The sequence below is a fragment of the Heloderma suspectum genome, chromosome 7 (genome assembly GCF_057233095.1).
Source record: "Heloderma suspectum isolate Gila_16-S chromosome 7, 16-S_ref, whole genome shotgun sequence".
In the NCBI taxonomy this organism is placed as follows: Eukaryota; Metazoa; Chordata; class Lepidosauria; order Squamata; family Helodermatidae; genus Heloderma; species Heloderma suspectum.
In genome coordinates this window covers 33,396,149-33,418,820 of record NC_139464.1, presented here as the reverse complement: position 1 = coordinate 33,418,820, position 22,672 = coordinate 33,396,149, and the positions used below count along the sequence as shown (strand labels likewise).

Sequence of the window (22,672 nt, the reverse complement as noted above, 5' to 3'; positions counted from 1 at the left end):
TTACTTACCATTCTGTTACTAAAGTTTCTGAAGTCATCCTCTAAGATATGTTTGATCATATCTGGCTCCGAAACCACCATGTACATTCGACGGCCAATATAATACCTGTACATGAAATGAACGATAATATTAACAGTGAACAGAAAAGGTGTTTGGCTGTCTGTCTGGAAAAACTATCTTCCATTTCAGCAAGTCCACCCTCATAACAGAAATATACATTTACTGAGATTCTTAATCTGAGTTACTCAACTACAGGGTTCTCAATTGGCCTAAATAAAAAAAATATTATTCACATGCTACACTATTTCCTTGACATTTATCTCTGCTCCAAATTACCAATAACACTCTCTGTCACAGTCTAATGGATATAGCATACACACAAAGGCCATCGAAGAACAATTCTGTGCAACAATGGTACTATATAGAGCCCATAGCCGGGGGGGGGGGTACTGTTTATCATATGGATCCACTGCCTTACATGAAGAACCTCCATGCCAACCGCTGCCAGGAATATGCAGGGCAACCATGAAAACACTGACCTGGTTTGGACATCTGAACAACCCACGGTTTATTAACCACTGTTGTTTGTGTGTGGTTGAGACCAAGCGAGAGTGCGGACTCCCACTTGCCTCCTCCTGCTTTGCTAAACAACCCTGTTCCTGGGTTGTTTGCTGTGACATCCGTACCCAGAACTCTGGGTTGTTGAGGGAGAAACAACCCAGAGTTCTAACATTAGAGTTCTGGTTTCGGATACCACAGTGAAAAATACAGGAACGGGGTGTTCTTGGGTTGTTTAGCGAAGCAGAAGTGGGCAAACGGTCAGAAGCCAGCATCTAGGTTGCTCCCGCACACTTACAAACAACCCATGGTTTGTTAACCATGGGTTGCTGGATCATCTGAACTGTGTGATGTTGAGAAACAATGCGATAAGTGATGCTACACAATTATTTATTTAAAAACCATTTCTATGCCACATTCAACATTAGTTTTTGGGGCAGTTCACAAAACATCAAGTAAAAATAAACAAAAAGAACAATTAAAAAGAGCATAACAAACAGCTCAATCATTTTTAAAAGTCTGGGGGAATTAAAAGGTCTTTGCCTAGTGCCAAAAAGATTAACAGTGTGGGTGACAGGTATGTTTCCCTGATGAGAAAGTTCCAACAATGGGGCACCTCAGCCGAAAAGGGCCTCTCCCTAGTTGCTGCCCAATTAACTCACCCAAAAGAAGCACCAAAAGATGACCTCAGTGCATGAGCAGATAGATGTGGAAGCAGATGTTCTTTCTGGTACTTGGATACCAAGCCATATAGGGCTTTGTAGGCAAGAACCAGCACTTTGAATTGAGCTCGAAAATGGATTGGGAGCCAGTGGAGTTCTCTCAACACTGGTGAGGTGTGCTCCTGCCCAGCGGTCCCAGTTAGTACTGTAGCAGCAACATTTTGTATTAACTGCAGTTTCCAGACTGCCTTCAGGAGCTGCTCCACACAAAACTCATTAGAGTAGTCAAAAGGGGTGGCTACCAAAACATAGATAGCTCTGACGAGACTGTCTCTATCCAGGAGAGGTTGTCATTAGTCCACCAGCCTACACTGGTGAAATGTGTTCTGGGCCACTGAGGTAACTTGAGCAGCTATTGTGACAGCACTGAATCTAAGAGCACCTCCAAACTGAGAACTTGATCCTTTAGGGCAGGGGGTCCCCAACATGGCACCTGCAAAGCTCTTCACTCCCTGCCTTCAAGAACTTTTGTAATAAAACACTGAAAAATGTTAGGATGCCAGTGTCACCTTCCTTTTCCTGAACCTGCTGCTGATCAGCTGTTCAGTAGGCAGGAAAAGAAAGCAAGGGAAAGGGGTAGAGGGGAGAGAAGTGGCAAGACTAGAGGCTGGGAGAGGAGAGATAAAGGGCTGAGTGAGAGAGAAAAAGCAAGGCTAGGGGACAGGAAGGGAGAGAAAGAAGGCTGGGGATGGGGAAGGGAGAGAAATAGCAAGGAAAGGGGTTGGGGGAAAGAGAACGCAAGTCTAAAGGCTGTTAAAAGAGAGAGAGAATGCAAAGGGAAATGGTTTGCATGGATGGAAGAAGATTGGGCGGGCCAGGCAGCAACGCTTTCCATTTCCCCTTCCCTCCCAGACTCTGGCCTCCCTATTTCTCTCCACCTTACCTCTTGACTAGCCAGGCCCCCGCTGTAGCCATTATGTGACTAGTCATATCCGCCATGGGAGCCATTTTGTGGTGGTACCCAGAGCAGTTTCGCAAATTCCCATATGTGACCAAGGGTCCAAAAAGGTTGGGAACCCTTGCTTTAGGGAGAGTATAACCCTATCCAAAACAAGTTGAACACCATCTCCCTGAACAGACATGGCCCCTGCATGAAGCCATAACAGCATGAAAACATTTTGCCCCACACACACACACGGGGGAACTATAACATGCAGCTTGGCCCTCATGTTCCAGAACTGAGAACTCAGTCCCTAAACTAGAAGCACACAAGGCATTGCTAAGGAAGAGAAAAGCAGCCCTCCTCGCCACAGTATGGGAAGTAGAGCTCAGCTGCTTTAAACATGGGCCAGAACTGAACCAGCTGCTACTGAATGGAGAGAAGATACAGTGAGACCAGTGAGGCCTATATGTAGGATGGCAAGTAAAATACCTATTTTACAGGACAGTCCTCTTATTTTGGAGTGCTGGCAGAGGACAGACCTCTACTTGATGGGATGTCCAATCCAAGTGTTATTTACAGTTAAAGAAACTACAAGGAGGGAGAGCAAGGGGCTTGAACTTGCCCACCCACAGCTAGCACCTGGAAAGCAGACTGAGCAGACTGACTCACCTGGTCAGTCTTCTATGGTGAGATGTACCATATTTCTATTTAAATTATAGTTCTTATTTATACATTTGAACCCATACATATACATTTGCACGTGCACATTTTATACAAATTGGTGTCCTCTTTTGTCCTCTTTGTTGGTAATGCATTTCCTTTTTTGGCAATGTATGTGTGACCATCCTACCTATATGCTTCAGTCTGCACTGAATGAAAGATCCCAGAGCTATTTGTCCTTCAAGGTAGTGATAACAGCTGTTAGAGGGAGGCTATCTTATGAGCCAGTAATTCATACATGAGAGAAAATCCCCATTCATTAGTCACCTCAGGACAGGAGAACACTTGGGATTTCATGACTAGAGGTAGCAGTAAGTGAGCAAGGAAGCCACTAGCCTACTATTCAGCTATTAGAATGCAGCAAAATCTAACGCTGTGAGAAAAAGGAGACCCGGGTCTTGAGCAGTGGTATGCTGAGCACTGCGATTGCTGCTACCATGAATGCCCACTTTTTTCTTTTTTTTTTAAACCTCAGGAAAGATAATTCCTGTCTTGCTTTTCCCACCATTTCCATAGAGTTGTGCTATTTTTTACTCTGGGACTCCACAGCCCCTTGGGAGCATCCCATCTACCTTCCCCTTTAGGGTTAGACAACCTGGTTCCCTCCAGGTGTTTTGGATTACAATTCCCATAAACCCTACTCAGCATGGACAAATCAGGAATTATGGGAGTTGTAGTCCAAAACATCTGGAGGACATCATGTTGTCCACATCTGAAGAAGGATTAAATGGCGAGGGAGGGGAGAGAGAAAAAGTATCATTGTTCCCTTCCTCCCTGCCTAGGGACACAAAATAAGGCATTCATTTAAAGCTTTGATATTCCTCATTATATCTCTGATTTCAAAGAGCCATGTTGCTGATTTTCAGATCTGAGGACTGAAAAGTATGCCAACAGGTTTAGAGTAGCTCACCACATGGTCAAACATACTAAGGACTCTGCCAAACAAAGACATCAAAACCACACAAACACACCAAATTCTAACAAGACTACAATTAGGGATATGTGAAACTTGCTAAGGAAATTCTGAAAATTAATCCAGGCCCTGATGTTGTCTTGCATTAGGGCCTGGAAAGTTTCAGCTGTAAGAGATGGTCTCTTAGCAGTATTTCAGAGAGATGGAATAAACTTTAAAGACAACATAAAACAAACGTCGTTATGCAAGCCTGAATCATATTTGGATCAAAATGTATTAGAATGAACAAATTGGTTGCACATCTCCTCTCATCATCCATAACAGGTCTTTCTGAGGACACTGTCAGTTTACAATGAAGTTAAAAGCTATTCTGTTGTAATGAATCATAGGACCTTCCAATGTCATGATGAATTCATTTATTTAAGAGGGAGGTGCTGAGGGAGGGAGAATAAGGTTGAACATCGAAAAAATCCACTAAAGCACAAATGAATTAAAAATATGCAGGGGAAGCCACTGAAATTGCTTTTATGTGAGGTTCACAGCTGCCTCTATGTTCTCAATCTGCATTTAAGAAAAGATGTATGGAGGGAAAAGAAACATAAGATACCAAGCACTTTCCTTCACCTCCAGCAATGGCTGCTTCCTCAATGGTTCTTCCCTAGTTTCTCACTCAGTGCTTTTAGTACATTTTCCCTACCCTCAACTGGGAAATCAAGAGAAGTGGGTGGGGGGGAAATCCAGGTGAAGTGATGACTGTGGCTTTTGGAGAATGTGGAATAAAATAACCAGTAAAACCCAGAATATCACCAGTAAACCTCAGGTATTCATATATTTATTTCCTGTGATTTCAAATAAGTATCATTCACTTTTCCCCCTCTTCAAATTCTTAACTAGATTGCTTCACCATGTTCAAAATGATAAAGTACCATTCAAAAGTTTTATGTGTACACCCGTTTTTGTTTCCAGTCAGCAGAAAGGGATCATATCACCCAACCCGCTCCTGCTCTGATCAATAGGTTTCATTTATTTATAATATCCTGCCCTTCCTCCAAGGATCTCCAGCAATGTTTTGGCTGCTCATTTTACCCTAACAACAAGTTTTGTGAGATAGATGAGGGACAGTGTGACTGGCCCAAGGACACCCAGAGATCTTTATGGCTGAATGGAGATTTGAACCTGGATCTCCCCAATTCTGGCGTCATACTCTAACCCAAACTTCCTCAACCTGGTGCCCTCCAGAAGTGTTGGACTCCAACTCCCATCATGACCAAGCCAGCCACTGTGAGAGTTGGAGTCCAACACATCTGGAGGGCACCAAGTTGGAGAAGGCTGCTCTAACCACTGCACCTCACTGGCATTCCATGTATAGAATCAATAAGCTGGCCATATACATAGATGCTCCTGAGGTATAATCACATGTAGTCTGAAACACAAGGAGGGATGGGTAGAGGGGGCAATGGTCCTGGCCATCTTCCTTACTGGCACCCTGTTAGTACCAGATACAAGGCTACTGAGGTCTGCAGCACTGTAGCTTACCCCAAGAAAGATAATTCTCTCAAATTAACTGTCATTTTAGGGGGAAGCAGAGATTGCCTTAGCTTAGATGATATACAAATGGTTGTAATATATACTAGTAGCAACAGAGTTAGGCCGAGTTATACATCTAGGAGGCACAGAAACCTTCAGTTTTCCCCATTTATCTAAAAGGTGAGAGCAGGACCTATGAAAATTTGCATCACAGCTGTCAAGCTCCTCTCAGTTCTTTCACTTCACCTCTGGAGGGAGCCAAAGAGGTTTTGTTCCCACAAACCAGGTTGCTGGGATACACCGTAAGGTTTGTGTATGCTTTCTTGTGAGTAAAAGAGGTGGAGAAAGACCCTGTGTGTTAGACAATGTATGCTGTTTCCCTTAAGGATGCTAAGGCTTGATCTTGTTTACTTCAGCCTGCCTAGGTCACAGGCTCAAGAAACTCCCAAACACTATTTGATCGACTTAATCCCAACATCTGATACTGTTCTGATTTTATTTATATGAAACATTATATCCTGCCCTTCTAGTGCTTATGTATCACTCAAGGCAGCTAACAACAATTAAAACCAACCATGAAAAACAGCAAAATTCCAAACAAACACAACCCCCACAAACAAACCCCTACAACAGCATAAAACAGAGACAAGTGCAGCAGATAAAACAGAGATATTGGATAAAAACATACCTATCCAGTAAAACAAAAACCTGTCTAAACAGGAATGTTTTTGCTATAGGGCAAAATACCATAAGAGAACCAATGAAGCCTCTGCAGGCAAAGAGTTCCACAGTTTAGGTGCAGCCACAGAGAAGGCCCTTTCTCTCATCCCCATAGCCAAGCCTCCATCATAGCTAGGCTATGGTCCATGGGATCACGAAGAGTCGGACACAACTGAACAACAACAAAAACATAAGAACATAAGTACAGCCACGCTGGATCAGACCAGGGGTCCACCTAGTCTAGCATTCTGTTCACACAGTGGCGAACTAGCTGTCAACTGGGAACCCACAAGCAGGGCATGAGCGCCACAGCAACCTCCCACCCATGTTCCCAGCAACTGGTGTACATAGGCTCATTGCCTCTGGTACTGGAGGTAGCACATAGCCATCAGGACTAGTAGCTATTGATAGCCTTTTCCTCCAGGAATTTGTCCAACCTTCTTTTAAAGCCATCCAAACTGGTTGCCATCACTACCTCCTGTGGTAGTGAATTCCATAGTTTAACTAGGCGCTGTTTGAAGAAGTCCTTCCTTTTATCTGTCCTGAATCTCCCACCAATCAGCTTCATAGGATTCTAGCATTTTGAGAGAGGGAGAAAAATGTCTCCCTATCTACATTCCCCACACCATGCATAATGTCTCCCCTTACCCTCCTTTTCTCCCAAGATGGGAGAAGGAATTTACCACGGATTCTACCAAAAAGGTGCTATGAGTCTCCTTTAAATATTGTCTATATGCTTCTCCCTGAGAAATGTATCCATATTTTTAACATTTGGTAAACATTCTTATTTTTTCTTTTTTTAATGTGAGTTGTTACTTTTGTCATTCTTTAGAGATCCACTCCCTTCTCAGGATCTCCTGAACTTAATCCTTGGAGTAGGGAGTGTGGTTTCTTGTCTCTAACATGTGAATGTACCCTAAGCCAACCACATCTGGGCACTGCAGCTTCTGAGGTAACTGTTGATAACCTATTGCAGGACAATTATGTTTTTCTAGTTTGGCTTTTAACCAAAGGATCAAACAAACTCTTGGCTTTTAAACTGGCACAGTAAATGAATCCAGCATACAGAAGACATAGAAGGTCTTCAGCAATGTGAAATGGGGGGGATGGAGGACACACACCATGGTATGGGAATTATCATCTGTGAAATATTAAAAGGTATGTTACTGAAAAGAATATGTATGTTTTAATGTTTGAGAGATAAGAAGCCTTCAGGCAAAATATTATGTTGGATTACTGGATAATTGAGGAAATCTCATTTTATTAATATTTCCAATTTAAACTTTTTTTCTTCTTTTTTTTTTAGCAAACCAGTTATTCTTGTGCAGCAATTCTGTTTGCTATAATTCGGCTTTTCACAATCCATTTATGTTCAGTTTGGACTCTCTTCATAGAAGGAGGTAAACAGGCACATTTTCATCCAAGAAATATAATAAGGCCTACTGGTAATATGATGTGGTTATTGGGGAGATGTCAAGATTAAATATAGACATTTTGGGTGTCAGTGAACTGAAATGGACTGGAATGGGCCACTTCATATCAGATGACCACCAGATCTACTACTGTGGACAAGAGGACCACAGAAGAAATGGAATAGCCTTCATAATTAATAATAAAGTGGCTAAAGTAGTGCTTGGATACAATCCAAAAAATGACAGAATGATCTCAATTCGAATTCAGGGTAAACCATTTAACATCACAGTGATCCAAATATACACCCCAGCCACAGATGCTGAAGAAGCAGAAGTAGATCAGTTCTATGAGGATCTGCAGCACCTACTGGATAGTATGCCAAAAAAAGATGTTATTTTCATTACAGGAGACTGGAATGCTAAGGTGGGTAGTCAAACGACACCTGGAATTACAGGCAAGCATGGTCTGGGAGAACAAAATGAAGCAGGACATAGGCTGATAGAATTTTGCCAAGACAACTCACTGTGCATAACAAACACTCTCTTCCATCAACCTAAGGGACGACTTTATACATGGACTTCACCAGACGGTCGATACCAAAATCAGATTGTCTACATCTTTGTAGCCAAAGGTGGCAGACATCTATGCAGTTGGTAAAAACAAGACCTGGAGCTGATTGTAGTTCAGATCACAAACTTCTTATTGCACACTTTAGAATCAGACTAAAGAGAATAGGGAAGACCCACAGATCAGTTAGATATGAGCTCACTGATATTCCTGATGAATATGCAGTGGAGGTGAAGAATAGATTTAAGGGACTAGATTTAGTAGATAGGGTCCCGGAAGAACTATGGACAGAAGTTCACAACATTGTTCAGGAGGTGGCAACAAAAAACGTCCCAAAGAAAAAGAAAACCAAGAAGGCAAGATGGCTGTCTGCTGAGACACTGGAAGCAGCCCGAGAAAGAAGGAAAGCAAAAGGCAACAGTGATAGGGGGAGATATGCCCAATTAAATGCAAAATTCCAGAGGTTAGCCAGAAGAGATAAGGAATTGTTTTTTAACAAGCAATGTGTGGAAGTGGAAGAAGATAATAGAATAGGAAGGACAAGAGACCTCTTCCAGAAAATTAGAAACATCGGAGGTAAATTCCAGGCAAAAATGGGTATGATCAAAAACAAAGATGGCAAGGACCTAACAGAAGCAGAAGAGATCAAGAAAAGGTGGCAAGAATATACGGAAGATCTGTATAGGAAGGATAATAATATCGGGGATAGATTTGACGGTGTGGTCAGTGAGCTTCTGGAGACTGTGGAATAAAATAACCAGTAAAACCCAGAATATCACCAGTAAACCTCAGGTATTCATATATTTATTTCCTGTGATTTCAAATAAGTATCATTCACTTTTCCCCCTCTTCAAATTCTTAACTAGATTGCTTCACCATGTTCAGACATCCTGAAGAGTGAGGTTGAATGGGCTTTAAGAACTACAGCTAATAACAAGGCAGCAGGAGATGACGGTATCCCAGCTGAACTGTTTGAAATCTTGCAAGATGATGCTGTCAAGGTGATGCATGCCATATGCCAGCAAATTTGGAAAACACAAGAATGGCCAACAGATTGGAAAAAATCAATTTATATCCCCATACCAAAAAAGGGAAGCACCAAAGAATGTTCCAACTATTGAACAGTGGCACTTATTTCACATGCCAGTAAGGTAATGCTCAAGATCTTGCAAGGTAGACTCCAGCAATTTATGGAACAAGAATTGCCAGATGTACAAGCTGGGTTTAGAAAAGGCAGAGGAACTAGAGACCAAATGGCCAATATCCGCTGGATAATGGAGAAAGCCAGGGAGTTTCAGAAAAACATCTATTTCTGTTTTATTGACTATTCTAAAGCCTTTGACTGTGTGGATCATAACAAATTGTGGCAAGTTCTTGGTGGTATGGGGATACCAAGTCATCTTGTCTGCCTCCTGAGGAATCTGTATAACGACCAAGTAGCAACGGTAAGAACAGACCACGGAACAATGGACTGGTTTAAGATTGGGAAAGGAGTATGGCAGGGTTGTATACTCTCACCCTACCTATTCAACTGTACGCAGAACACATCATGCGACGTGCTGGGCTTGATGAAGCCAAGGCTAGAGTTAAAATCGCTGGAAGAAACATTAACAATCTCCAAAATGCAGATGATACCACTTTGATGGCTGAAAGCGAGGAGGAGCTGAGGAACCTTATGACGAAGGTGAAAGAAGAAAGTGCAAAAGCTGGGTTGCAGTTAAACCTCAAAAAAAAAACCGAGATTATGGCAACCAGCTTGATTGATAACTGGCAAATAGAGGGAGAAAACGTGGAGGCAGTGACAGACTTTGTCTTTCTAGGCGCAAAGATTACTGCAGACGCTGACTGCAGCCAGGAAATCAGAAGACGTTTACTTCTTGGGAGGACAGCAATGACAAATCTTGATAAAATAGTGAAGAGCAGAGACATCACCCTGACAACAAAGGTCCGCATAGTTAAAGCAATGGTCTTCCCCGTAGTAACCTATGGCTGCGAGAGCTGGACCATAAGGAAAGCTGAGTGAAGGAAGATAGATGCTTTTGAACTGTGGTGCTGGAGGAAAATTCTGAGAGTGCCTTGGACTGCAAGAAGATCAAACCAGTCCATACTCCAGGAAATAAAGCCAGACTGCTCACTTGAGGGAATGATATGAAAGGCAAAACTGAAGTACTCTGGCCACATAATGAGAAGACAGGATACCCTGGAGAAGACGCTGATGCTAGGGAAAGTGGAAGGCAAAAGGAAGAGGGGCCGACTAAGGGCAAGTTGGATGGATGATATTCTGGAGGTGACGGACTCCACCTTGTGGGAGCTGGGGGTGGCGACGGCTGACAGGAAGCTCTAGCGTGGGCTGGTCCATGAAGTCACGAAGAGTCGGAAGCGACTGACCGAATAAACAACAACGAACTGGTAATATGGAACCTCCCCTGCCCCCCAAGGATGTTGCACCTATATAGAGTAATTTGAGAAGGGGAAAGGGGTGTTTTTCATCTCTGAAAATACTATTTGCTCCTACAGTCTCCTCAAACCCCTTTCAAACTATCCAAGCACTATCCTCAGAACAAGGAAAACCCAATCAACATGAAGCACACTGACCAACAAAACTGTTACAGATCTCATAAGGGAGGGGAGTCAAATTACCCCCTTCACACATTCAAAAAACACCTGATGAGTCTAGCCCTGAACCTGCTGCTGACATGCCCAGCAGTCACACCCTCTGCTATACATGTGCTCGGCACACATGAGAAGGGGCTCTATGTGCATACCAACATACATACATAGAGCTTGTCCATGCAAGGCAGGGTTCTGATTGGCCTAGAATCAGTGGTGTAGTAGTAAATTTTGAAGTGCAAGTGCTCATCATGAGAGCCCCCACTGCCACACCCCCAAGGAAAATCCAAAAAGCAGGCAGGTGTGTTAATCCATCCATCTCTCTCTCTCTCTCTCTCTCTCTCTCTCTTTCTCTGATATGTGTCCTTTACAGGTATTTTGTAAAGTTAATGGGTCTTAATTACCCATTCAAGACATAGCCACCCTAAAATACTTTGCATTACGACAAGGATAGCTCACAACAGTATTTTGTTCCTGGGGGGAAAATAATTTTCAGCTAATGTGAGGATTGCACCTAAACTCAGAAGGAACAGGGAAGCCTGAAGGGAGGGCGTGTGTGGCAGGGCCCTTTGAGCCCTGGCTCCACTGCACCCCTACCCACAATCCCCCCTTGCATGAAAGAGCTGTACATGTGTACACTGCTAATCTAACTTACACAGCCCTGCAACCTCCTCACACTGGGGGGCAGGGGCGTGAACACCCTTATAATAACCAAAGAATCTGAGGCAAGATTCTTCAGTTAAGCCATTGTCTAGAGAACTTGCTACCTTTCTGTTTTGCTAACTGTTTTCTAAACTGTTTTGGATAAACAGGAAGGTTAAGCACTCTATACCCCAAAGCGGTAAAGTACCTTAACTATTTTTATCTGTTATTGTCTGGGACCAACACAGCAACAACTGTCTGTTCTGTGTAGAGACTAAGGTTGGTTGTTGTTTTTGGTGTCCCAGGGAATCTGGTAAGAGAGCTCTATGAATATCAGCTTTCATTAAAACACTATATTCAAAACCTTGGAAATATTTTGGCAGTATGTCTAAAAGAACAAAAAACAAAAATGAAGTAAAATGATCAATATGTGTATAGATATCTTCTTTTGTTGCATGTTTTACCTTTGGCATGTGTTCTCATTTATTTGAACATTGGAGTTTACACAGTAAACATTAGGGTACTGTAGAGCTTTGCTCACCCCAGCCAGTTGAATGGAAATATCACACCTCCCAGGAATTGTTTTCTTGAAATGCAACACTACACAATAAATGGAGTCAAATACTGTGGCTCATGATAAGTCACACCTTAAAAGTGTAGCATATCCACCAACTATAGCCTGGCACCTATTGATGCAAATTATTAGATATTTTTTAATTATATGTCTGCTAATGAGTTGTCATTCTCCAGTTAATTTATCCAAGGTGTCTTTTATTGCCAAATAAGCTGTCCACCTCCATAATGATGTACTGCTTTCGCTGCTTGAAATTTCTAGTCTATACATTTTAAATAAGCATCCATCCAACTTGTGCTCATTCATCATTTTCCAAACCACAACGTTATTATTTCTGTGCATAGAATAGTTTGGGCTACAAAGGGACTACCCTGGATTACAAATTTCAGTTTCTACATTGTTCCACAGCAGCATAATCTGGTGGATATGATTATAGTGATCATTTATATAAAACCTTTGTGTTTTCAAAACAGTTCACTTACATTAGCTTAGTGATCTTTATTGTAGTAATCCTTCAACCCTGTAAAGTAGGTCAGTATATTGCAAATGGGGGACTGAGGTTGAGAGAAATGGTTTGTCAAAGGCTTCCCTGTGGGTCCGTGATAAGATCTGAACTGGAGTTTCCTAATTCACAGGTCAGCCTCTTAACTGCATTACGCAAACTCTCTTTTGAATATTTTGCAATGTTTTGGATGTTTTTATATAATGTTTCATCTCTTTAATGCATAAATGTCATTGGCCACTTTGGAAATAATCACAATTTAAAAAAAAATCTCTTTTGGGTTTAATTGAGAGTCACCTGCGCAAAGCTGTAATTCTGGCCTTTCTAATGACTCCTATCATTCATTAATGCTACATTAGATGTTAAATCTTTAACAATGTGCATTAACACACCAGGATGGTCTCTATTCAAATTTTGCCTCGCTTTAGAGGACAAAAGTACATAAAGGAACATTTTTGTTCAACATGGCATCTGTGTGGGAAAACACCTGTGCTCCATTCACTCTGTTTATAGCCAGGCCATCAACTTGCAGAAGGCTTTGATCTGCCTGTTATCAGTTCTATGCATTTCAAACATGTTGCATGAATCATAATAAAAAGAAAAGAGGGGAGGGGAGGGGAGGGGGCATTGAGGGGATTTAAAACAAGGCTTTGTTTTGTTCTTAGACCAATGCCTGTTACAGCCAAGCAGAGATCATCTGAAAAACCAAATGCAAAAGAAAATGCTATCTTTTACCTGGCTAAGAGAAAAAGAAAACATACTGAGAAAAGGGGAGGGGGACTTTTAAAAGACAGTAGGAAATAAGCACACTGAAGGGAAGTGCTACTTTCTTAAGCACCATTCATTTCTGAAGAAAACAGAAGAATAAGCTAGGCCATCCTCTCCCCTATTTTTAGACATGTTTTAGACATTCACAGCAGGTAGGTGAAACATGGAGAAAGTAAAACACATGTTTACTCATTTAAAAATAGACATCAGGCCATCACCACTTGCCTAATTATTTCAGAGGTCAGCAAATTGATCTACCATGAACACAGCCTACATCCACTTTCAGTGCACCATATTGACTCCTTGGCACAACATGGTATGTGACTAAACAGCAACACACAGCACAGATGCGGTCTTTAGAGACACCAGTTCTGAACCCGAGGTCTTTGTGTGCATCTTTTCCCTCCACAGCACAGTTGCATTCTTATTTTTATATCAGTATTTGTATTATCTCGTAGATTTCTAAAATTATTTTATAAGCAGAAGTACCAATTCAGATTTCAGAAAGCAGGGAAGTGGGGGGAAAAAGAGCAAGATTCTTTGCAAGATCTGAGGCCTGAAAAAGAAGTATTTTTTTTTAAAGACCATTACTATTTTTTGTATATATCACAATTATAGAAATGTTAAGCAACACAGGTTGGTCACATCCTTTTTAAAGTGAAGGGATATGCATGCATATCGAGAACTCAGCCCCTTTTAACTGGTTATTATGACAGTAACTCAGGACAGAGCAGCCACGTGTATTTTATCACACATATGCCTCGTTCACGTCTAAAGACAGATGGAAGGGTCTATTCTTCACATGAAAAGGAGACTGGGGATGGTGGAGGGAGGTAAGTGAAAGGTGTCCCTTCTCCTGTCTTGCTTTACTGTACTCTTGCTTTACGCAATCTTCTCCCAACCCATTTCACTTCCAGTATTAGAACCAAACTGGGGGAAAACTGCTTAGAAAGCAACAAATCACAGCAAGGCAAGGTGTAGGAAGGGGCAGGTTTCATTCCCATCCTTTTAAAGTAAATAATAGATCCCTCAATCTTACTTAATATATGAAAGGGACTGACACATGAACAGCTGCTCTGTCACATCTAGTTTGGCCCTTAATATGTAGAACCACTGAGTTGTCCAGAAATACAGATGCTTATAGAGTAATTTTGCTTTTTCTACAACTTGGTAGCGGTTTGCTACACTATCAAAAAGTGCTGGATCTCTGTGTGGTTGCTCCATGTGGTAAATCACTGAACTGCAGGTGGCAGCCTTCTCAGGGAAGAACCATCCAGTCCTGAATTGACTCTACCCATGCAGGCTAGTCACTGGATCCTTCTCGACAGGAATGTCAAGTATGAATGGCTTCCTGTTCCAGGGGCAACACAGTTTTCCTGAGCTCTAGTGTGATCCTGGATCCTTGGTTATTCCTCAGTCCTGCCTCAGTTTTGTCCATCAGCCCTGACAATTGGCTTGTCCCACGGTTTCTGGTTCCTAGCTCCTGGCTTAATTCAAGAGTGCTGCCCACAGCCCAGACCTGACAGCCCAGACCTGACCAATACAGACAAGTGCTTCTCACATGGTGATGTCCTGTTGTAATAAGGCCTTAGTCATACTGTTTGGCCTAGACAATTCCACAGAAACCTTCCATTAGTTCTTCTGTTGTTTGTTAATGGTTTGCTAGCCTATTTATCATTAGTTGGATGAGGTATTCATATTTCCTGACATTTCAGGAGCCAATCAGCTCCATGTCTGTCAGGTGCTGGGGAAACTGCATTACAAAAAAGGAAGGCATTGCCTTTTAGTAGCAGATTAATGTGTGAAAATGTATGGATGTCCATCAAGTGCTGCTTGGGCCATAATCTACTCAGCAGACCCAACAATGGGCCAACAGAAAAAGCCATAACTCAGTAGCCTCAAAAGACTTCAAAGGGACACAACAATTTCTGCATTTTGACAGTTATTATTAACTCATTCAAGGGTTTTCTCCCCTAATTGCACCAATGGCAACATGCCATCCAGAAGACCCATTTACTTTTTTAGGAGGATTTAACATACCCTTCAGCCCTTCTCACTTATTTGTTGTGTCAGCGAATGCATCCAGCATTTCAGCAGCAGCTATCTCAGGAACAGAGATTAGGATTTAGAACAAATTAAAATAGTTAGAACTGCAAGTTGAAGCAAGGGGCAAGGGGCATACTATTTAGCATATGCACGTGCGTGCACACACACACACAAAATTTGCCCCTCATTTTGGAACAGCCTGGCTAATGAACATGAACAGGTTTCACTAGCAGAAAGCAACAGCCATATAAAATATTAATCACAAATGTTCTGCAGCATTATGCACATTCCATAGGTGTTTACTCTACAGTTAAGTCCCACTGAGTTCAGTGGGACTTACTCCAAAGTATGCATATGATTGCTATGTTTTCTATGGATAGATGATCATTTGGTAGTATATGTGCTGCCATGATTCACCACTTTCACTTAATAGCATTCATATATTAGATGTCAAGTGTGTACCAAAACTGTACAAACTGTGATGATTGAATAAAGTATACCAAAAATAGCCCCACCCATCCATCTCTACTGTTGCTTTCCTTCCTTATAAAAACACACACAAGGCTGCAACAGCTTTACATGAGATTATACATGGGAAACTATTCTTTCAATTCTCTGCTTTAAATGTCACTCTCCACTATTCCATACACTATATGCATTGGCACAGCTATCACTGCATCATTCTCTTCTTGTACTCCAGACTGAATGTGCTGTCTCCTCAGCTGTAAAAAGGAGAGTCTCTGCCATTCCATATTCCCATACTGTCCCAAAACTATCCTTATTGTGAACTGCACAAAGGTACTGAGAAGAGGACAGGACAGGACCTGTTCTCTTCTGTCCTGTTTAAGGACAGGACGCTACTAAAAGCAAAACCTCAGTAAACGCTATCTGTATAGTTTCTCTCAAAGTAGTCTTTCTAGAAGGACCTTTAATAAATTGCTAATCTTAAGAGTCAGCAAGTGAATGCCTGGCCTGCTAAAGTTGCTAATTCACGGGTGCTTTCACACTGAGGGCGCTTAATGCTACTCAGTCATTCCTCTTCCACTGCAAACTACATGTAGAATTGCAGCTTTGACTGATATAGGGCATCTCTACACCAGCCTAAAATCCTGCATTTAAAATGGGGCTTTCTGCTTCTGTTTTAAATGCAGGATCACTACGACTCCCTTTTTCACCTGCTTCCTTTCCCCCTACCCCCTTCCCCCTCCTCCCTCCTTCTCCCCGTATCTGAGCCTTCCATTATCTTTCCTTGATCTCACTCCTCTTCTTGCCGCTTTTACTCTTTTCACAGAGGAAACTAAAGAGGAACACTGGGAAGGGAGTTCCAGAGCCTTAGGGCAGCCACCGAGAAGGCCCTCTCCCGCGTTCCCACCAGGCGTGCCTGTGATGATGGCGGGATGGCAAGAAGGGCTTCCCCTGAAGATCTCAGGGCACGAGTAGGCTCATAAGGGAGAATACGGTCTGGTTACTACATTAGGATATGTAAAAGGCATAATACCCTCAGAATATATAGAAATGGTGATACCTTTATTAATGGTGACACATTTGGCTACACGTTTTAGATGGAAGAAGCTTAATCCACCCTGTATTGATGAGTGGTGTATAAAAATATGGGATATTGCCTATATGACCAAATCTACAGAGAGGGGAGACAACAAAATTATCAATTTATGGAGAAACCAAGTTTTTAAAATTTGTTATTGGAACAGTAAGGTACAGAATGCAGTTCAGTCTCACTCATTATCAAGTGAACTCTGTCCTGTTAAGCTTCTTATTCATTTAAATTAAGTTAATTTATTATCATTTGCTATTGTTATTATTAGCATTATTATTTACATATTTTTAAATGTTAATGAAGAATACTGGAAGTAATTATAACATTTATTGTATTAATGTATATATAAATTCTACTGTCAATAAATATATACTCGGGGGGCGGGGGAATAAACTGGCTTCCAAGGCTCCTATAATTTCTGCATTGCTGCATGTAAAACCTATGCCTATAATAATAGTCCTAATCATGGGATCCATCCATCCCTTTTCCCATTCAAGGTTCTAAGGACATCTCCACACAGGGCTTTTATCCTGTGATCGAGATTGGTTACTTGCAGCATTTGCGGGTCCTTTACATGACATCATCACTCTCCAGGACCTCTCCTGTGCTTTGTGACCATTTTCATGGCTTTATTTGCAACGGTGATAATGAGCTATTAAAAAATGGCGGTTTGAATCTAAGTGTGCAATGACGGAGTTGCACTATAACAGCAGTGCCATCTAGTGGCTATATTATGAACCACATAGAACTTGCAGATAAAGGCAATCCCTGGAGAGAGAAAAAAAAGAGGAAGTGTGTGTGAAGGAGCCGATCTTAATCCTGCAAAGAATCCGGAAGCAGAAGCCCTGGTAAAGTTGTGGGATAAAAAGGTTGGTGTGGAAAAGCCCTATATGTGATGCAGGAGGCTTCAGGAGATCAAGACTTGCCCCCAGCAGCATGTATAATGCCAGAACAATGTATGAATTGGACCACCAGAATCTCAATATGCCAATTTGGTCATCTGAATTTGCTCTGAGGGACTGTCAAATTACTGTTTAATCACCTCACGGACATAGCTGAAAAACATTGGTTGGGATAGGATTAGGAAATATACCACCACAACCAATGACATGTTGTTCAGTTGATGAAGTCCTAGTATCCCAAGATTATTTTGGCTTGTTTTTATTCTAACAGGTTAACTTGATTATGAGAACTACATCCATGAGCATATGTCATATATTGCTGCTGCTGCTGATTAGCTGAATCAGTATTCCATTTCATTAATACACAATGAAAGCTGTTAATAGGATTGTACTTCTCTACTACTCCAATTGAATAGGAACGTGATCCTAATAAGATATGAGGTCATCTCTCCTGCTCGGGGAGAGAATGAAACCGTCTGCAGTACTTTATCTTGGCAAACACTGGCAAGCAGAGCATTTCTAAATGCTTTTCCCACCAAGCTGCCATTGTATTTGCCCACGTTTTATTACCCATGCCTCAGCTGTGACATTTTCACTCAGCTGGACTGGAGTTTGTTTTGTCTGCATTTTTAAAAACATAGTGTTTGCCTGACTGACCTTCCTGTGATGTTGCAGCAGACATTCCTTGAGTCTTGAGTGTTTCTGTGAAACTGGTGGTATGCAGCACAGAGTCTTCCCAAATGTTATCAGGTTGTACTTTTCCTTCTTACACTTCCTAAATCTTCTGTGCAAACTCCCCACTCTGAGAAACCTTAACAGGGATACCCTCTCAGATGCTCCACTCCCTGTGTTCTCATCCCCCCCCCCCACCACGGCCTTTTCACATAGTATAGTGCACAATGAACTCATAGAGACTCACAGAGTGGGAGCCCACACACTATCCTCACCCCCCAAATTCCACACGTATATTGTTCGTTTGTGAACAGAGCCAGTGTGGTATGATGGGTTGACTGCTGGATGGAGACTGGGGACACCTGGGTTCAAATCTCCATTCAGCCACAAAGCTCATCATTGGCCAGTCATGTTCTCTCAGTCTAGTCTACCGCCCAGTGTTATGAGGATGGCTGTGTGGAGTGGAGGTGGGGGGAGGAAACTGCATGCCTTTTTGGCAATGTAAATGGGAGACATGGGTAGGGATGTATGAATTTTATTAAATCCCTTCCGGCTGTGTTTCGCAGATTGTCAGGCGGCCTTTGTTTTGTTGTCCATTCTTTGACAGAAGTGGATCTTTTCTACAAGAATTTCATTCATTTACCAATTCACATTAGTGCACTTGCACACAACTACACTGTATGCCCATACAGAGTGTACACATGTACAATTTGTACAATGATTAATAAAAAGAACAATAAACATGTGGACGTAGGGACAGGAGGTATGATCCTGCTTCCCCTCCATCACTTAAGTGTCTTCATTTATAGAACATGTGAGAAGGGCTACACCTGTCTTCCCCAACCTAGTACCCTCCAGATGTTTTGGACTTCAACTCCCATCAGCCCCAGCTAAGATGGCCAATGGTCAGGAATGCTGGGAATTGTTGTCTGAAAGATCTGGAGGGTACTGGTTAGGGGAAGTCTGGGCTACACACATTGCTGCTTCCATACCCATTGGGCTGCTCCCCCCACACACATACATACACACTGTTCCTGTTCTTAATGCTGCAAAAAAGACATGCAAAATGGTTTGCATTTGCCCTGCGCACTCCCCTAGCGCATGTGTTCGCTTAACCCCGAGCCTCCCAAGTTTGAGAAATAGTGACATAGGGAGAACAGTGTCTCTCATATGCAGCCTGTTTACACGTAATTCTAAACTGTACAAACTCCCTTGCTGTTTTCTGGAAGAAACCACTATTATATAGCCAGTCCCAAGACAAACTACAAAAGGGCCACAGCTGGGAGTGATCAAGAGACCACTGTTCTCTGAATTTTCAGTTTGTTTCACTCTCTCACATAAAATGTTTATTTGTTTCTAATTTGTTGAAGATGTTTCCTGTTTCAAACAATGTCACCCCTTGTTATCGGAAGGCCAACTAGCCTATATTTTACTGGTCTGACCAGTTAAATTGTGTTGCATTGGGTGACCAGTATTGGGATCTGGAAAGCCAGCAAACTCCAGAATCTAGCGAGTTCCATCTCAGCCATCCAACCCATCAGATTACATCTTGGCTCTAACCCTGCCTTGGTAAACCCTGGCCCTACTCAGGGAGTCAGTATTTTTGAAAATCAAAACTTTGTAGCCCTACTTTGGTCACATGGTTAGTCTCCTGTCTAAGTCCAGCATGACATGGCCCCACCCATTTTGGCAGCTTTATTAGAAAGCACACTACACTTTTATTACAAAGAACTATTTTTTCTATGTAGGCAAAGATGTGAAGGGAGAAGATACAGTGACTCCATCTAATTGCAGGATAGATCAATCATAGTAAACAGCAGTTTTCAATACAGTATCAGATGATATCCTAGCTGTTTTTACTGTAAGTTTTTTTGTTTTTGTTTGAATTATCTCTAGGATACCCACTGTGGAAGAAACCTGAAAGCTGTTTTCACGTATGCTTCTTGTTGCAGTTAGTTTGTAGTGTAAATATAAACCCTACATTAGCTATGCTTGCTTACAAGACAAATGTCTCTCTCCTGCTTTCTCCTCCGTGTTCATGGAAGATAACACTATCAACAGCTACTAGTCATGATGGCGATATATTATTTCCAGTATCAGAGGCAGCATGCCCCTTGGTACCAATTGCTGGGGAACATAAATGGGAGAATGGTATTACACTCATGTCCTGCTTGTGGGCTTCCCATTGGGGCATCTGACTGGCCACTGTGGGGACAGAATGATGATCTAGATAGGACTTTGGTCTAATCCAGAACAGCTCCTCTAGGCTCTTACAAATGATCAAACATTGGGGAGAGCCAGTATCTGCAAAAGCAGCCACCATCCAGGGAAGGGGGCTCGCCTGCTGCCACCACCACCACTGCTCTCTCTGTGGACTTCTGCCTGGCAGTATTTGTAAGGGGGATGTTTTTTTTTTGTTTGTTTAATTGTTGGTGGGGGGTGGGTTTGGGGGGGATTCTGTTGTGTTTTAGGGGTGGGTAGCCTGCCTGATAGGCGGGAGTGAGGGGGCATGTGTCCACCTGATGGAGGCAGTGGGGGGAGTGTTGGGGGCCAGACTATACCGAGGCAGGGCGGCAGGCGTTGGCGGAGTGCTAGGGGCAGGCCATGCCAGGTAAGGGGAACAAGGGAGAGATGTGTAATATCTGTCCCCTGTTCCAGGCCTGTCCAGAGCTAAAGGATGAATGGGGGAGGCTTGACTCCACCTTCTGGCCTTCGTTTGCTGCTCTGCAATGCCAGGTCTGTTACCCAGAAAACATCTGTCATCCATTACATGATCCGGGATGAGGGTGCAGACCTGGCATGTATTACGGAGACCTGGCTGGTTGAGGCTGCTGCTCCAACTCTGGAGCCATGTGCCCAGCCAGATTTTAGTATGCACAGCAGCCGAGGGCTGGGGATCAAGGAGGGGGAGTGGCTGTTATCTACCGGGAGTCCTTGGTCTTCACCGGACCCCCTCTCCAGGAGACCAAGGTTGCTGAGTGCATGTACTGGAGGTTGGGCCCGAACAGCAGTCTGGGGATTCTGCTCGTGTTCCGCTCACCCCGCTACATGACTGACTCCCTGACTGAGGTGCTTGAGGTGGTCTCTGATGTGCGTGTGCAGTCCCCTAACTTATTGGTGTTGGGGGACTTCAATGTACATTCAGAGGCTGTCCTCATGGGGGCAGCTCGGGACTTCATGGAGACCATAGCTTCCTGGGAGCTGTACCCTATTCTGACTTGGCTCACCCATGTAGCCGGTCATACACTAGACCTTGTATTTATTTCTGGAGAAGCGGGGAGTGATCAGGAAGTCGGGGGTATATCCACCACCTCCTTGTCATGGTCAGATCACTATCTGGTGACATTGGACTTCTTGGTTCCACAATCCCTCCGCAGGGGTGGAGGACCCATTAAAATGGTCCGCCCCAGGCGTCTTATGGATCTGAATGGATTCCTGAACGCGCTTGGGGATTTTCCGGAGCGTACAAACGGCCACTCGGTCGAGACCCTGGTGGGTGGGTGGAATGCTGCAATCACTGGGGCATTAGATCGGGTGGCTCCGAAACACCCTCTCCCCCCGAACAGGGCTCGGACTGCACCATGGTTCAGTCCGTGGTTATGAGCCCTGAAACAGGAGGTGAGACGGCTAGAGTTCCGGTGGCAGAAGTCTTGCTCTGAAGACGATTGGACACGAGCTAGAGCTGTATCTTCAGCCTATCACATGGCGATGAAGGCAGCAAAAAAGGAATACAATGCTGCCTCTATCGCATCTGCGGAGTGCTGCCCCAGGAGGCTGTTCCAAGTAGTCCGGAGCCTGGTCGGTCCAGTTGCTCTGGAACCGCTGCAGCATTGTAAGGTCTCCTGTGAGGCTTTGGCAAGGCACTTTGCGGATAAATTTGATCTAATTAGGAGTGTTACTCTGTGTGCCGTGGATATAGTTAGCGAGTGAGAGGTGGTCTGTGGCAACCTGATTTTGTGGGATCCGTTCCAGCTTCTTCCTTCTGATGAAGTGGACAAGGTGCTTTCATCTGTAAGGCCAACCGCAGGCTTACTTGATCCTTGCCCATCTTGGCTCATTATGAGCTGCAGAGAGAGGCTGGGTGAGGGGATCAGGGTGGCGGTGGAGGGAGTGATGCCATCAGCCCTCAAGGAGGCAGTGATAAGACTGCTTTTTAAAAAGCCCTCCTTGGATCCCCAAGTCCTGAACAACTTTTGCCCAGTTTTGAATCTGCCATTTTTGGGCAAGGTGATTGAGCGGGTGGTGGAGATGCAGTTGAAGGCACACTTGGAAGAAGTTGATTATCTAGATCGATTTCAATCGGGCTTCAGGCCTGGGCATGGGACAGAAACGGCCTTGGTTGTCTTGGTGGATGATATGAGGAAGGCTTTGGATAGGG

At 43.2% G+C, this 22,672-nt stretch overlaps 1 protein-coding gene across 6 annotated transcripts in view; it reads right to left on the bottom strand.

The window, feature by feature from the left end:
* Positions 1-22,672, bottom strand: part of TBXAS1 (thromboxane A synthase 1) — a 353,264-nt gene that overhangs the window by 189,668 nt on the left and 140,924 nt on the right. For all 6 annotated transcript variants that reach the window (XM_084809555.1, XM_084809557.1, XM_084809556.1 and 3 more), the window contains one exon: positions 9-105. In XM_084809555.1, the coding sequence (XP_084665681.1) occupies positions 9-105 (97 nt within the window). The remainder of the gene's footprint in view (positions 1-8; positions 106-22,672) is intronic.